Below are 14,828 nucleotides of genomic sequence, written 5' to 3'. Positions count from 1 at the left end.
CTTCTCAGCCTTCCAGAATTTCTGAAAGAAAAGAAAAAGAGGGCTGTTAAAATGCAGCTTCCATTTTGATCTTACTTTGGTATCAGTAGTTCTCTTCTACAATACCATGTGCCTCACCAGTAAACCCAATTCTTCATTGTTGCATTATTCATATGTGTTTTGTATCTGTTTTTAGAAATATTTTCTCATTCATTGAAATTAATTTCTGCAATCATTAAATCACCAAAATGAAATTAAATAAAATGGAACCTACAAAATGTAGCAGCCTGGCCCTCTCTTCCAGTAGTCTCTCAAAGAGAGGTGTGCAAAACAGAGATTATTGCTTTCTCTTTTCTGTTTAATATTTTCCTCAACAAATGTCTAATCATTTACTTCCATGAAGCTGACTCTCTTCTAACCAATTTAATTGAGTTTTTTTCCTAGCACATCAAAACTGATAGCAAAACTTGACCTCTGCAGGAGTTTTTGTCTCAATAGGAACTTAAAGGATTTTGGCTACCCTCTACTGAAATCTATCTATCTACCCTGAGCCTGTAGATATTTGTGTGTGTGTATTTGTGTCTGCATGTACATTGTACACACATATATATGTATGTGTGTACAAAAATATCTGTGAAAATGCGTAATTTCTTGGCTGTCATCCTAACCTTTGTGCAACTGGGTGCCGGGATCTGGATATTCAGTGTGCTTAGCAGCGCTTTTTAATGAAGAGGTGTTTTCTCCCTTGGAGCTGTCATTCTCTGCCACATCACAGACTCTTTCAGACAGAAAAATAATTGGCCACTTTCTCCGGAATCGGGGAGCCCCAGGGACCGGCGGAGTGCTCAGCGAACCGGGACAGCGGCTCACACTGGTGCCCACTGGTGTCCCCCAGCGGGTGCTGCTGCTGCTCCCCACGTGGGTCCTGCCCTCCCTACAGGCACCACCCACCCCACAGCTCCTCACTGAGGCCTCCTCGATGGTGAAACGTGGCAAGACCCACAACCTCAGGAGGAGAAAGGTGAAACAAAATGGACAATTACTTCCAGAGCTGTTCTGCTACCAGATAGAAACACAGGCTTGCATCGCTCTGGTGTTTGTTTGTTTGTTTCCTGAAACTTGTGTAATGGCTGCCTGATGGGATGGTTTTCCACTTTTTCAGCAGGATTTTTTTTCAAATGTGGATTTTTAAACAGCATTTATTCTACTCAGGGTCTGCCAATATCCACTTTTCATCAAATAGTCCCCAGAGTTAGCATTCAGAGACAGCCAATGCACTAAAAACCCACCCCTTTAGAACCTCCCACCTACTACACTCCATGAGGAGAAGTGATGAAATCAATGGTGAAGGCTGCATACTAGGAGCACTTGCCTGGCTGGAGCACGCCAGGATCCCAACCCAGCCAATGGCTCAAACGCAAACACAACTCAGCTTAACCTGCTCGCCAGAGTTCCTCTGGGTCCGGCTCTGCCACTTGCTAATCGCTGCTCGCTGTCCGCACCGCTGCTGGTACCGCAGCACAGACCCTGTGGGTCCCGCTCCTTTTGCCGAGGGTGGGTGACCGGAGGAGGAGATCCCGTGCTCTGCCCGGCTGTGGCCTCCATCTGCCCCGCGGGTAAACAGCCCCTGCTCCCGTGGCTTCCCGGGCCGAAGGAAAAGCGTGTCCTTAGCTTTGTTGTGATACCTCCCGGCCGACTGCTTATCTCTGACTCATTCTCACGTGTCATTTAGGAAAAGAGGCTGGGAAGAGATCCGGAGGAGCAGCAGAGGCAGGCATTCCTCTCAGGAACCAAGGACATCCATCCTGCAGGCAGCAGGAACACGGCCTTAGGAAGACATCTGCAGGATGGAAGGATACGGCCCCTGTTTCCCATCACCATACCGAGGTTCTGCGTTTTACCTGCCCTGTTGTTCCCCAGCTGTCAAACCCCACGCCTTAGGCTATATATAAGAGAAACTGTAGGGTGGGATTTTAGCCTGAGTAGAGCTGAATAACGTATAAAATAGGCAGAAATGTTGCCGTGATAACATTATGTTTACCAGGGCCTCACCACTATGAGGACATCAAGGTCTGACTGCTCAGGCCAAGTTCCTTGCTACTTTCTAATGGGTCGTCCCTTAAGAGCGCTGTGTTTTAATTTAAATCCTTTTCCTATTTGTTACATCATTTTCTACCCTTCAATTCATACCCATGAGCAACAGGAGAGCCAGTAACTGCCTGAGATGTGAATAGCGGGAAAAGGAAAAAATGGTAAAAATAAACAAACAAACCCCAGAAAAACAGACAATGAAAAAGCAATATGAAAAGAATATGCATTTGTGATATGGCTTAACGGTCTTCTGTGACATTTGCTCATTTGTCTGTACTCATCTGTAAAATTCAAATTCTTCTGGCTAAAATTTTCCTTCACTAATGTGTTAGGAATCAACACAGTCATCAGTGATAGAAAACACAGTGCTTATACTTCACACTGAACTTATTTGGAGAAAAGTGGTGCAAGGATCACTCACTTCACATTGTCCTTGTGTCACCGAAAAGTAAATTGTGATGGTTTGTGTGTGTGTGGGGGGCGGGATTTTGCTGGGCTCGGGGGTGAAGATGTAGGTCACATCTTTTTTGTTTCTTCGTAATGGAAGATAATTCCTTCTGCTGTGTATATTCTAAATCTCAGCTGCTAAACAAACAAAACCGAGGAGGGCAATTCCGCAGGACTGGTACCAATGGCAGGAACCCTCCTGTCCGGAGTCAGGAGATATCCCACCGGGGTGTCCACAGCCGTTTCCTTCTTAGCTAATGTTTTTTCTGATGGAAGTTGTTTTGGTTTTTTGCCTTTTTTTTTTTCCAGGCCATTTAAACAGAGCGGGGGGGGGAGGGTCACCCCGCCCGGCGACCCCCCGGGCTCGGCGCTCCCGCGGGCGCAGGCTCCGCAGGTGCGGACACCTTTGAAACCGCCGCTCCTGCCAACGGGATTCCCAGCTGAAATTCACGTGGCAAAGAAAGTGCCCATTTGCTTCAATTATTTTCTAACGACTCCGCTCCCTTGTGCCTTTGGTCTTGCCGGTACCCAGATGGGTAATTTTGGAGCTATTTGCGTGCATGCCCTTGTTTTGAAGGCGCTGAGGTCTGTGAGCGCAGGTACTTACAAACGCTTAGTGGTAATTAACAACTGAAAGGGGAGCCCTAAGCACCCCGGCCCGGGATCACTGCGGCACCCGATTTCAAAGCGCCCGGCGTTAATCCGGCCGGATCGCCCGCCGGATCTCGCGCTAAGCGATGGGGATGAGGATGGGGATGAGGATGGGGATGGGGATGCCATGTCCGCCTGCCCGCCAGGGCTCACTCGCGGGGCCGCAGCGGGTTCTGCCGGGATTCCCCGCGGCAGCTGCGGGGGGCGACGTGTGCCCAGGCGTTCCGCAGGCCGGAAGGTTTGGCAGCGTTGTTTGGAAACTGGTTAAAAGAGCGGGGACAGAGGCGGAGGCCAGCATGTCCCCTCGTCCCCCTCCTCCACCACCCCCAGCCTGAAACTGCCTGCGGGGCAGCGTGTGAGGAGCTGGCCTTGGGCAGAGCTGCCGGCCGGGATCGCTCCCCGCCACCCACGGCCCGTCCCGTCCCGTCCCGTCCCATCCCGGCGGCTGCCGCGGGCCCTCGCACCGGGGAGCGCCCGGGGACAGCGGGGCTGGAGCTGCCCCGCAGGCCCCGCCACGGACCCCGGCCCGCTTGCGGGGGCGCCTTCGCAGTACGGTCCCCCGGCGGTCCCTCCTCCGCTGGGCTCCCCTCCCGCCCCGGTTATCCCGAGAAAAGGTGCGGAGCGGCTGGAAGGGAAGATGCCAGCTCCATCCCGCCCCCGGTAGCAGTGGGATGCTGATGGGAACCGGGGCGGGCAGCTAGCAAGCCCACCCTGGGAGGGGAACCCTACAGCTATCTTCTCACCTTCCCAGAGAGTACATATGTCGTCCCCGTTCTGCTTTCTGCTTATCTTTATAGCGGACTCGCCCGTCACGGCAGTTATTTAATATGTGGTTCCCTGCTAGGCCTTGCTATTTGATTGCTGTCACAAATAATACCAGGTGAAATTCCTCATTGTTTCTGCAATTACACTGTAGCCCACTGCTATTCGCTTTTTCAGCCCCTAGAGTTAATTGTTTTCCCACTGTATGCCTCATACCAAATGCACAGAGAGCAAACAAAACCCCAAACCTTCCAAAACTCATATTTCTCAGCTATTATGTTACCAGCAGGAAATATTTCATAGCTCTGACATCATAAGCCCTGAGCAGCATGAAGTTTATCGGGGCCTTCACATGATGAAATTGTACTTTTTAAAGTGAGAAAATAAAAAAGCAAAACATCTTTCTACTGGATTTGAGCTGCTAATTTTAATTACTGTGATTGCTGAATCCAGGCTTTTTAATAGTCATTTCTCATACAACATAGGAGAAGCAAGCCAAAATTAGCTCTTTAAAACTGTCTGTAACAGATCTGTAAATACAAATAGGATCAAACTGCCCAGATGTGTGGCTGTCACACCCATGATATGGATCTTGTTATGTTCTCACGTCTCTATTGTGTGACTGTCAGGATGGTTATGGGCACAAATCTATATGTGATTAGGCAATGTTGCTTTAAAACCAGGGAAAAGGTGCTAGGCATCCCTCACTAAATTTATTGAAGGGTGAAAAAGCAAGCATTTACAAAGAGCTGTTTGGAGATCCCTATGCATAAATAATCATAGAATCGTTTAGGTTGGAAAAGACCTCTCTCTAAAATAATGTAGTCCAGCTGCCAGCACTGCCAAGTCCATCACTAAACTGTGTTCCCAGCTGCCACACCTATAAGTTGTTTGAGCCCCTCCAGGGGTGAGGACTCAACCACTTCCCTAGGCAGCCTGTTCCAATGCTTGACAACCTTTCCAGAGAAGAAATTATTCCTAACATCCAAACTAAACATCCTCTGGCACAACTTGAGACCATTTCCTCTCATCCTATTGCTTGTTACCTGAGAGAAAAACCTGACCCCCACCTTGATACAATCTCCTTTCAGGCAGCTGTAGAGAGCAGAATGGTCCCCTTTGAGTCTCCTTTTCTCCAGGTTAATGACCCCAGCTACCTCATCTGCTCTGCATAAATTTTGCTCCAGACCCTTCACCAGCTCTGTTGCCTTTCTCTGGACTGGCTCCAGCACCTCAATGTCTTTTTGGCAGTGAGGGGCCCAAAACTGAACTCAGGATTTGATGTGTGGCCACACCAGTGCTGAGCACAGGGTGACAATCACTGTCCTGGTCCTGCTGTCCACACTCCTGCTGATACAGGCCAGGATGCCATTGGCCACCCGGGCACATTCTGGCTCGTGTCCAGCCATCTCCAGGTCCTTTTCCACTGGGCTGCTTTCCTTCTCTCCAGCTGCTCTTCCCCAACCTGCAGTGTCCAGTGGGGTTCTCATGACCCAGCTGCAGGACCTGACACTTTACCTCGTTGAACCTTATACAGTTTGCCTTGGACCACTGATCCAGCCTGTCCAGATCCCTCTACAGAGCCTTCATGCCCTCCAGGAGATCAACACTCCTGCCCAATTTGGTGTCATCCATGAACTGGCTGAGTGTGCATTCATCCCCTCATCCAGATCATCAATACAGGTGTTAAACAGGACTGGGCCCAGCACTGATCCCTGGGGAACATCACTTGTTACCAGCTGCCAGCTGGATGTAACTCAGACCACCACCACTCTCTGGCCATCCAGATGTTTTTTCACCCAGCAGAGTGTCCACCTGCCCAAGCCATGAGCCATTTCAAAAATATTAAATGCTGGTCATGGCTATGGTTGTGTTTGTGATCCTAATTTCAGGCTGTTTGTTTCTACAATTCCATTTGGAGCAAGGAAAGTCATCTGGAAGCTAATGACAATTTAATACTTTTCCCATCTCCCTTACTATACGTTTCCCAAATATTTGTTAAAGCAACAAAGGCATTCACCTTAGACAGACCTACACTTTCTTAAACACTTTCTTTTTCCTTCTTTAGCCAATAAGGGTATCATAGGCCCAAGAAGAGAAAGTTGGTGTATGGTCTTACCAAGCAAAATTAGTCATTGCAAAAAATTCACTTCAAGCATTGAATATGTTTTCCCTTGTCTGTTCATATTTTACTGATTAGGATCAGACTTTAAATATTTTTTACTAACCATTGCATTTCCATTTAATTTAAAATTACAACTAAAGATTTTTAGGTGCTATTTTATTTGAAGCGGGAGAAAGGAAGTGACCAATGAAGTTGCTTTGAATACCACTTTATTTTCAAATCCTGAATTGCTTCTTCCAGGTCCTTTTTCATTGACTTCTGTCTGCCCTTTCTGTTTTGTATACCTGGGGTGGAAAGGGCTATTCTGTGGAAAGGGCTATTCTATACTCTCTGATTGTTATAAATTAGCCCTGCCTTTATTATGGGGTTTATGTCCACATATGGCCATTTTTAAAAGTATGTATGTCTGTATACTGCCTTTTAAAAGAAAGTGGCAGCTAAATTGAATCATTACCAAAGGATAAAATTGCTGTTAATGTGACACCTTTCCTGGTCAACATTAAAGATAAGATTTATTTGGCTTTGTAGGACTATTGATCTCCACTATTTAAAGTCCATATACATGTGTTTCAACAAGACTTGATTCTACTTTTTAACCCTTTTGGGTTCAAGTTTTCTCAGCTTCGTAGTAGATTTTAAACTACACTTGTTTCTTCAGGACTGTGTATGTCTGCACACTGAAAATCCCACTTGGCATAAATAAAATGGCTTGATGGTTTTTGCAGCTATAGCAGGACTTGTTTTCATGAGAAAATAAAGAGCATTTTCAGTTAATTCAGTCTCCTAACGTTCCCATAAAAGAGACAGACATTGACTGCATGTGACAGAAGGAGGTCCCTGGGCACTGAAAGGGTGTAGCTCGCTTCCTCATAAAAACAGCCCCTGAAGTTCAGCGACAAGCTGAAATGCCAAGCCTTGCACAGCCATAGTAATACCTCCTTGATTTTATTCTGAGTGCTGTAAGGACTCAGTGGCTGTGAAAAGAAAGGTATAAAGAATTTTAAAAGGAAGCATTAATATTTTTCTGGCCATGTCTGAAAAATCCCAGCTTTAGTGATTTTTAAAATGCCATTGAAATGTGGTGAAAGAGTGGAAGTGAAAAGTGTCTTCCTTCATTTGCCCAGTGTGATACTCTGTGTGTAAGTTGAAGGGGGGGAAAAAACCCAACAGAATGAATTACTGGAAAAGTAGAAAGAAAATCTGCAAAATCTCTGCACAAGCTGGACATAAAGGTGAAAGTATTAAAGCCGTTTGGGAACCAGATGCTAGCAAATTGAAGAGGATATCCAGAAACTTACAGCTACTTTTAAACCAAAATCAAACAAAGAAAAAATTACCTCACTTAAACTAAGCAGATGTAGCATTCAGAAAATACCTGTGAATCCTGCCATGGTGGCAGCAGAACATCAGGAAAAGAATACAGCAATGGAATAGTGTGACATGTCATTCTAATAAGCAGCCTTTTTAAAGTGTCCATATAGATCCAATGGAGTATGTGTATGTATCCAGATCCATATTTATAAGGATAAAGGTCATATATGGCTATAAATGGTGATATGTGGATTTCCATATGTACATACACACATATGTAAGTGTGTAACAGCCTGATAGATCCCATTGTTCCCAATTTCTCCTCTTAGGCCCTCCTGAGCAGGGTGCTCAGGTTGTACAGTTTCAGTCACAAGAGTCCGAGCAATTTGTTGAAGCAGAGGCTGTTTTTCAATACTCTGATGAAAAAGGAAAGGTCTCAATCTCAGCCGAAAAGCAAAATATTAAATATTTCAGTCCAGTGTGCCACTGCTGTAACTTGGGCTGCAGAAAAAAAAAAAAAAAAAGCTATTCTTTTGGAGAAGAACAGCTTTTTTAGAGCCAGAGATGCTCCTTACTTGAATAAACCCCGTGAATATATTTGAATAAAGCCCAACGAAACAAGATAATGTGTAACCCTTCAAAGACCTACGTCTTCTTTCAAAAACTTTTTTGTTGTTGTTGTTGGGGTTTGTGTGTGGTTTAGAGGTTATTCAGGTAGATTTACAAATCTAACATGCTCCTTTCTGCTTCACCAGACTGATATTTCTGCAGTGTTATTTTAAAGATAAGAGCTAAGGGCTGCGGGACCCATTTAGAAGTCTCCAGTCCCACAGGACTGAAACATCCCGCAAGTTCTTGCGGCGGAGTTCCTGGGCAGAGGGGGCAGGGAGAAAGGACGGAGATGGCTTGTAGGGTGCTTGGGGGCATTCGCCTGGTTGCCCCCTTGGTTCCCAGGGACGGTAGATTGGCAGCGATAGGAATGACAAATACTGGGTACCAAGAACTGGGTAACGTGACTGTTCATTTAATTTGCGGGACTCTGGAGGGGGTGAATTACAGCTCTTCCCTCAGCGTGCAGAGTGAATGAAGAAGCCCCCGCGTTACCGGGGCTCCCTCCCGCTGAAGGTCTCCGGGCAGTTTGGTTCGACGGACTCCCGGGGCCGCAGCCCCGACCCCAGCCTCCCCCGCCACCGCCGCCAGAGCCTCGGCTCGGCGGGAGATGCGGACTACGAGGCAGGGATGGAAGCCAGGCTGCTGTTCTCCCGAGCTGAGCTGAAAATAACCCCAAGTTTGAGAAGGATTCATCAATTCTTCGTTCGTTAGGGAGAGCTTCATCCCGGGCATATTTCGAACCAAAACGGAAGGGTCTTCCTTTCCCGGGACAGCCACAGGTTTTATGCCCTCCTCTCGGTGCAATCCGCAAGAAACCTAAGCAACATCGAAAGCTTTACTACCTTGCCCAGATGAACGCGAGACCACCCGAGTTTTGGGGGGAAAAACTCGCAATAGCCTTGAACTACGCGGCACCCGAAGGAATGTTTGAAATAATGTGACTCTTTCAGTGTGTAAGACCGCAAAATGAACTCCCTTAAAACCTACATAGTGGTTTTCTAAAATCTCCTTCCGTGCCTGCCCTGGCCGGGGAGAGGCAGAGCCCGAGGGTGCGGGCTGCCGGAGCCAGCCCCGCCGGGAGGAGCCGCACCGGGCTCTCCGGCCGCGGCAAGGGGCGCAGCGGCTCGGCCTCGGCAGCGCTCGGCAGGACGCTCCTCGCCTTGCTTCGCTTTCAAAGCAGGGCAGCTCGGCCGAGCTCTGCTCCGCTTCGCACCCCGCGGCTCCAGCGCCTGGTCCGCTTCGTGCCGGAGCGTCGGACTTTTCCGACGCATTTTTGTTGTTTTATTCGGTCGAACGAGATCCGCGCAAAAACTGAGGCAAACATTATTCCGGAGAGAACGTGTGGTTAGGGCTGGGGCTGGTATTTCATTGCCGGCTGTGTGGCCGCAGCCCGAGGTGGGCACAGCAGGGGCCGCTTCCCCGTCTCACCAGGGATGGGGGATGAGTCCTGCCCGTCCCCGGCGGTCACCACCGGGAGTGCCCCTCCACCCGCACCTGCCGGTGCCCGGCTTGCGCAGGACGCGCATCCCGGCGGGGCTCCGGCAGCGCCCGGCCCCGGCTCTCGGCGGCCCCGGTCAGCTCTTCCCCATTTATCTCGGCTGCCCGATGCGGCGCGGCCCGGCGGGAGCGCGGGGCTAGCGGGCCGAGGCGGCGCGGAGGGCGGCAGAGCTGGGCTGCTCCAGCCCGGCCGGATCCTTCTGTCAGCCAACGAAATCCTGGCCGCTCAGCGGGTCTGGTTCAAAATTCAGCCGTGAGGTGGAGGCAGGTGTTTGCAGCGCTCCCTGCGAGATGGCCGGTGGCGAGCAGAGGGCGAGGGGCTGCGGATTTGTAGCTGCAAATCATTCACGGCGGCTCTGCCCGCTCCACAAAATCACACGGGCATCTGCCCCTTCCCAAGGGCTGTTCCCTACCCTCCTGAGGCTAAAGGCTCGGGGATTTGCACTGAGAGAAAGCGCCAAACAGATCTGGCACCCGCCTCAATTAAAAATCTGCCTTCCCGGTGGGAGATGCTGAAGGGGAACGCGGCTTGTGAGAAACCGACTGCAGAGTTCCTGAAAACTGGAATTGCGAACCGAACCCGCCACTTCCCACAGATAAGGTGAAACGTGTTAACCCCATGATAAGGATGCTGCTCGGGGAGCGGAGCGGGGGGAAGGAGGCTCTTGGACGCAGCAGAGACACAAGCCGAATCGTCTGAGCGGCGAGGCGGCCGGCGGGGAGGTTGCGGGAGGCCGGCGTCCCCCGCCCCGTCTCAGCGGCCCGGTTGATCGCCGCCCTCCCCACCTGGCGGGTGCCGGTTTTCCCACCCAAACCTTTCCATTTCGTCCCCATCTCTCGTTCAGCGCGGCGGATTCTTCCTTACGCGCCCGAGCGGTAGGACGGTGCCACCTCAGCAAAAGGCCTTTTTTGTTTGTTTTTTTTTTTATTATTATTATTTTGGAAGAGGGGGAGCCGGGCCCTCCACTGCAGCCACCGTGATGCACCCCCACTGAGGGGTAATGCGGAGCTCCCCTCAGTCCGAGCGACGTGGGCGCAGGGAGCGGGCAAGAGCCCCTCGGGTAGCCGGCTGCGGGAAGGGGGAGGGGGCATGGAAGGGGACGGGGCGCGCACCAAAGTCACAGGTGACTTGTTCCAATTAGTAGCTGTCTAATTAAATTAGTGTCACGCGGCACAGCCAATGGGCCGGCGGGGGTGGAGGGCGACGCGAGGCAGCCCGGCGCAAGCCCCTCCCCGGCAGCCCGACGAGTGCGGTATAAATTGCCTCGGCCGAGCCGTGCCGGAGCGTAGCACGGCGCGGCCACAGGTCGGGGTCGGCACAGGATAGAGTGGGAGCTCGAACGCACCGCCCATCGAGGATGCAGCTGGGTGAGCCGCTGCTGACGGCGGCGGGGGCACTGCCGGGCGCCCCCTTCTACCCGCTGGAGGGCGGCGGACGCACCGGAGCCGCTGGAGCTGGAACAGGCGCTGCTGGAGGCTCCCGCGGGCCGCCCGGTTCGGGATCGCCACCTCGCCTCGACCTGGACAAGATGCCCAAGAAGTTTGGAGCGGCCCCCGCCATCCTGAGCGAGACGGAGGCCGTCGAGCCGCCCTTCGCCGCTCCCAAGCCGGACGGTCGCAAGGCCACCCCATGCGGGGACGAGGAGCTGCCCCCGGCCGCCGCCGCCCGCTACTCCATGGACAGCCTGAGCCCCGAGCGCTACTACCTGCAGTCCCCCGGGCCGCCCGCCGCCGACCTGGGGGGGCCCTGCTCCCTGTTCCCGTACCCGCCCGCGGCGCAGCACGGCGCCGTCTACCAGCCGCCCGGCGGGCCCCGCTACCCCTACGGCTCCGTGCTGTCCCCGGGCGGCTTCGCGGGCGCCGTGTGCCCGCCCGGCGGCCGGACGCAGTTCGGAGGCGGCGGCGGGTACCAGTACGGGCAGGCGACGGGCGGCGGATCTCTCTACGGCCCTTACCCGCCGGCGTCGGGCTCCTGCGGCGGGCTCGGGGCTCTGGGGGTGCCAGCCGCCGGCCCGGGGATGCGAGCGCAGGTCTTCCTCTGCAACCGGCCCCTCTGGCTCAAGTTCCACCGGCATCAGACGGAGATGATCATCACCAAGCAGGGCCGGTAAGTGGGCGCGGGGGGTGGTGGAAACTGAGGGAAGTGGTGTGGTGGTCGGGAATGGGGGGGGGGGGGGGGGGGGGCGGAGGTGGCACCCCCGGGCACACTTCGCGTCGGGCGGCTCTTGCCCGCTCCCCCGGGTGGGGGGGTGCATGCTCTGTCCGTCGGTGGTGCCCCGGGATGTGTTCCCCGAGAAACTGTTCCCCAGTTTCCCCACACACGGCGGCCCGGAGATAAGGGGGGGGTCGGCTGGAGCTCGCCGCTTCCTTAGTCTCTTTGGTGCTGGGACGGACGGGGCACTCCACGGCCGCCTACAGCATCCGCCGGAGCCCGCGCCCCCTCCCCCCGCCCGCCTCACCATGCCTTGTGGTTTTCCTCCTTTCCCCAGGAGAATGTTTCCCTTCCTGAGCTTCAACATCACCGGTCTCAACCCCACGGCCCACTACAACGTCTTCGTGGAGGTGGTGTTGGCGGACCCCAACCACTGGCGTTTCCAGGGGGGCAAGTGGGTGACCTGCGGCAAAGCCGACAACAACATGCAAGGTAGGTGCAGGATCCGGGGGTCTCCTCGCCCCCTTTCCCCGCGGGTCGGTTTCTCGGGAAGGGTTCCCAGTTTGCCCCCTCCCCCAGGGTCTTCCCCACACCCGGCATCCTGCTGAGGGTCGAGCTCCTCTCTTAAGATCGTCTTGCGGCTCTTTCTGCGCAGCGCTGTTGGTGTGTGGGGCTGTGTGGGGGTGGCCATCGGGGCCGAGGGGCTGCGCGGGCGGGGAACAAAGCCCCGCGGCAGGGCCGCCTCTCACTGCCTTGTCCTCCCCAGGCAACAAGGTCTACGTGCACCCCGAGTCGCCCAACACTGGGGCGCACTGGATGAGGCAGGAGATTTCCTTCGGAAAGCTGAAGCTAACGAACAATAAAGGTGCTAACAACAACAACGCACAGGTAAGGAGGGAGAGAGTGGCCTGGGGGGCTCTTGGTGGCTCAGCAGGGTTTTGGGGCTTTTACGACATTTCATGGAGGCGCTACATCACTGTGCTTGTGACTCGTTCCCTTCTTGAACTGGGTCATAGAGATGGTTTTCTTTGTTTTGCTGTATGAATAGTTGAAAATATTCGATTACAATGTGCGAATTACTTTTGTCTTAGTTGCTATATTGATCCCCTGGAGTTGGTCAAAAAGTGGGAGGATAGCTGATAGCTCTTAGTAAAGCAGGGCTGCCAGCTGTGACTCAGCTCCTGATAACAGTTAAAACTGCTCCGTTTCTAAACCAAAAGATTACAATTTACAGGGAAAAAATGTCATGCTGCAAAATAAGTCTTTTAATGTTAGATGCTGTTTGTCTAACGATGTTGTTTCTTTCACGGTTTCTTTTAGATGATAGTACTTCAGTCCCTACACAAGTACCAGCCCCGACTTCACATTGTGGAAGTGACCGAAGATGGTGTTGAAGATCTGAATGATTCCTCAAAGACTCAAACGTTTATTTTTCCTGAAACGCAGTTCATAGCAGTTACAGCATATCAAAACACTGATGTAAGTATCGATGTATAAAATTGCAATTAAGAACAAAATTGACTTGTGGGTTCAGCATCTCATGTTAATATATTCTGCTTTCACTTTTAGATTACACAGCTCAAAATTGACCATAATCCTTTTGCAAAAGGCTTCAGAGACAACTATGACTCGTAAGTATACCTCTATTTTCTTTTGCAGATGTGTCAGTCTAGGAGGCATGATTCTGGCCTGAAATGTCTGTGGAAGGGTTTTTCTTTAGACTTAAATTCAGTTATTCCGTGCCAGCACTGCTTCTACTGGTGATTTTGCTTATGTTAAAATGTCTGAATAGTGTATTGTCTAGATGATCTGTCTTTCTGCTGGCTTCTGAATTTTGGTAGGAAACTTGTGTTGGCAGAACCCAGCTGGCCTGCAGTTTTTACTGGCAGCAGTATGTTGGGATTCTCCACAGAACAGAGAGGGTCTTTAAATTGTCAGCAGAATTCTTGCCTAATAATTTTCTACCTTCACTTGTGCTATTGCTTGTAGCAGTAGCAGAAAATTTACAGTGGCCTAGGAAAAGCGCCTGCTAAATCAGATTATCACTATCCAATTAAATGTAGTTATGATTCTAATTAAGAAATACCTAGTTTATTTGTGTTTGTGTTTTTGTGTTGTGTTACTGTCATAGTGGAATTGTAAAGAAAAACACTCAGTGTTCCTCTTTTATGTTGTAGCATGTACACAGCTTCCGAAAATGACAGATTAACTCCATCTCCCACGGATTCTCCTAGATCCCACCAGATCGTCCCTGGTGCCCGATACAGCGTGCAGCCATTCTTCCAGGAACAGTTTGTCAACAACCTGCCCCCGGCCAGGTTTTACAACGGTGAGAGAACTGTCCCTCAGAGCAATGGCCTGCTGTCCCCACAGCAGAACGAGGAGGTGGCCAGCTCTCCCCAGCGCTGGTTCGTGACGCCCGTGCAGCAGCCCAGCGCCAACAAACTGGACATGAACTCCTACGAGACAGAGTATTCTCACAGCACCTTGCTCCCCTATGGCATCAAATCCCTCCCGCTGCAGACGTCCCACGCTCTGGGATACTACCCCGACCCGGCGTTCCCGTCCATGGCGGGCTGGGGGAACAGGGGCTCTTACCAGCGGAAAATGACGACAGGACTAACTTGGCCCTCCAGAACGAGTCCCCCGGGATTCACTGAAGACCAGCTTTCCAAGGACAAGGTGAAAGAAGAAATTGGCTCGTCATGGATAGAGACTCCACCCTCTATAAAGTCTCTAGATTCAAATGATTCTGGGGTCTACACAGGCGCTTGTAAGAGAAGGCGGCTTTCCCCTAGCACTTCCAGCAACGAAAATTCCCCGACAATGAAATGTGAGGACATTAATGCTGAGGACTATAGCAAAGACACTTCAAAAGGCATGGGCTACTACGCCTTCTATGCCAGTTCTTAGAGCATCTTTTTTATTCCAATTGGCTGTTTTGGTTTTTTGGTGGTTTTTATTTTTTTTTTCAGGGTGGCCTTGGGTTTTTTTTGCTTACAATTGCTAAAAAGACTCTTGCCTTCCACCTTGAGTTGTTGTGTGCAATTCTAAAGAAGGTGCCAAAGCTTTTTGACTGTTGCAGGTAACAAAGTAGGGAAAGAGCAAACCATGGGAGATTTCTTCCCCTTCTTTTAGAAGGAACCATATGCAGAAGCTGTAAGGAGTATACTCTAGTGTCTAAATATGTGGCATATTTAT

The 14,828-nt window shown here is 51.3% G+C and overlaps 1 protein-coding gene across 1 annotated transcript; it reads left to right on the top strand.

Moving 5' to 3' along the window:
* Positions 1–10,833: 10,833 nt before the first annotated feature.
* EOMES (eomesodermin) lies at positions 10,834–14,540 on the top strand. Its single transcript, XM_054274186.1, has 6 exons — positions 10,834–11,582; positions 11,965–12,119; positions 12,394–12,515; positions 12,948–13,106; positions 13,197–13,258; positions 13,805–14,540. The coding sequence occupies exons 1-6, from the start codon at positions 10,834–10,836 to the stop codon at positions 14,538–14,540; spliced, it is 1,983 nt and encodes a 660-aa protein (XP_054130161.1).
* Positions 14,541–14,828: the final 288 nt, after the last annotated feature.

This window comes from Melozone crissalis, unplaced genomic scaffold (genome assembly GCF_028551555.1).
Source record: "Melozone crissalis strain CALT ecotype California unplaced genomic scaffold, PUWL_Pcris_2 ptg000016l_1, whole genome shotgun sequence".
Classification (NCBI taxonomy): Eukaryota; Metazoa; Chordata; class Aves; order Passeriformes; family Passerellidae; genus Melozone; species Melozone crissalis.
This window is presented reverse-complemented; position numbering and strand designations above follow the sequence as displayed.

Coding starts and splice junctions, on each gene's coding strand:
- EOMES (XM_054274186.1), top strand. CDS start 10,834: ATGCAGCTGGGTGAGCCGCTGCTGACGGCGGCGGGGGCACTGCCGGGC. Junction 11,583..11,964: donor ATCATCACCAAGCAGGGCCG/GTAAGTGGGCGC, acceptor TCCTTTCCCCAG/GAGAATGTTTCCCTTCCTGA. Junction 13,107..13,196: donor CAGCATATCAAAACACTGAT/GTAAGTATCGAT, acceptor TTTCACTTTTAG/ATTACACAGCTCAAAATTGA.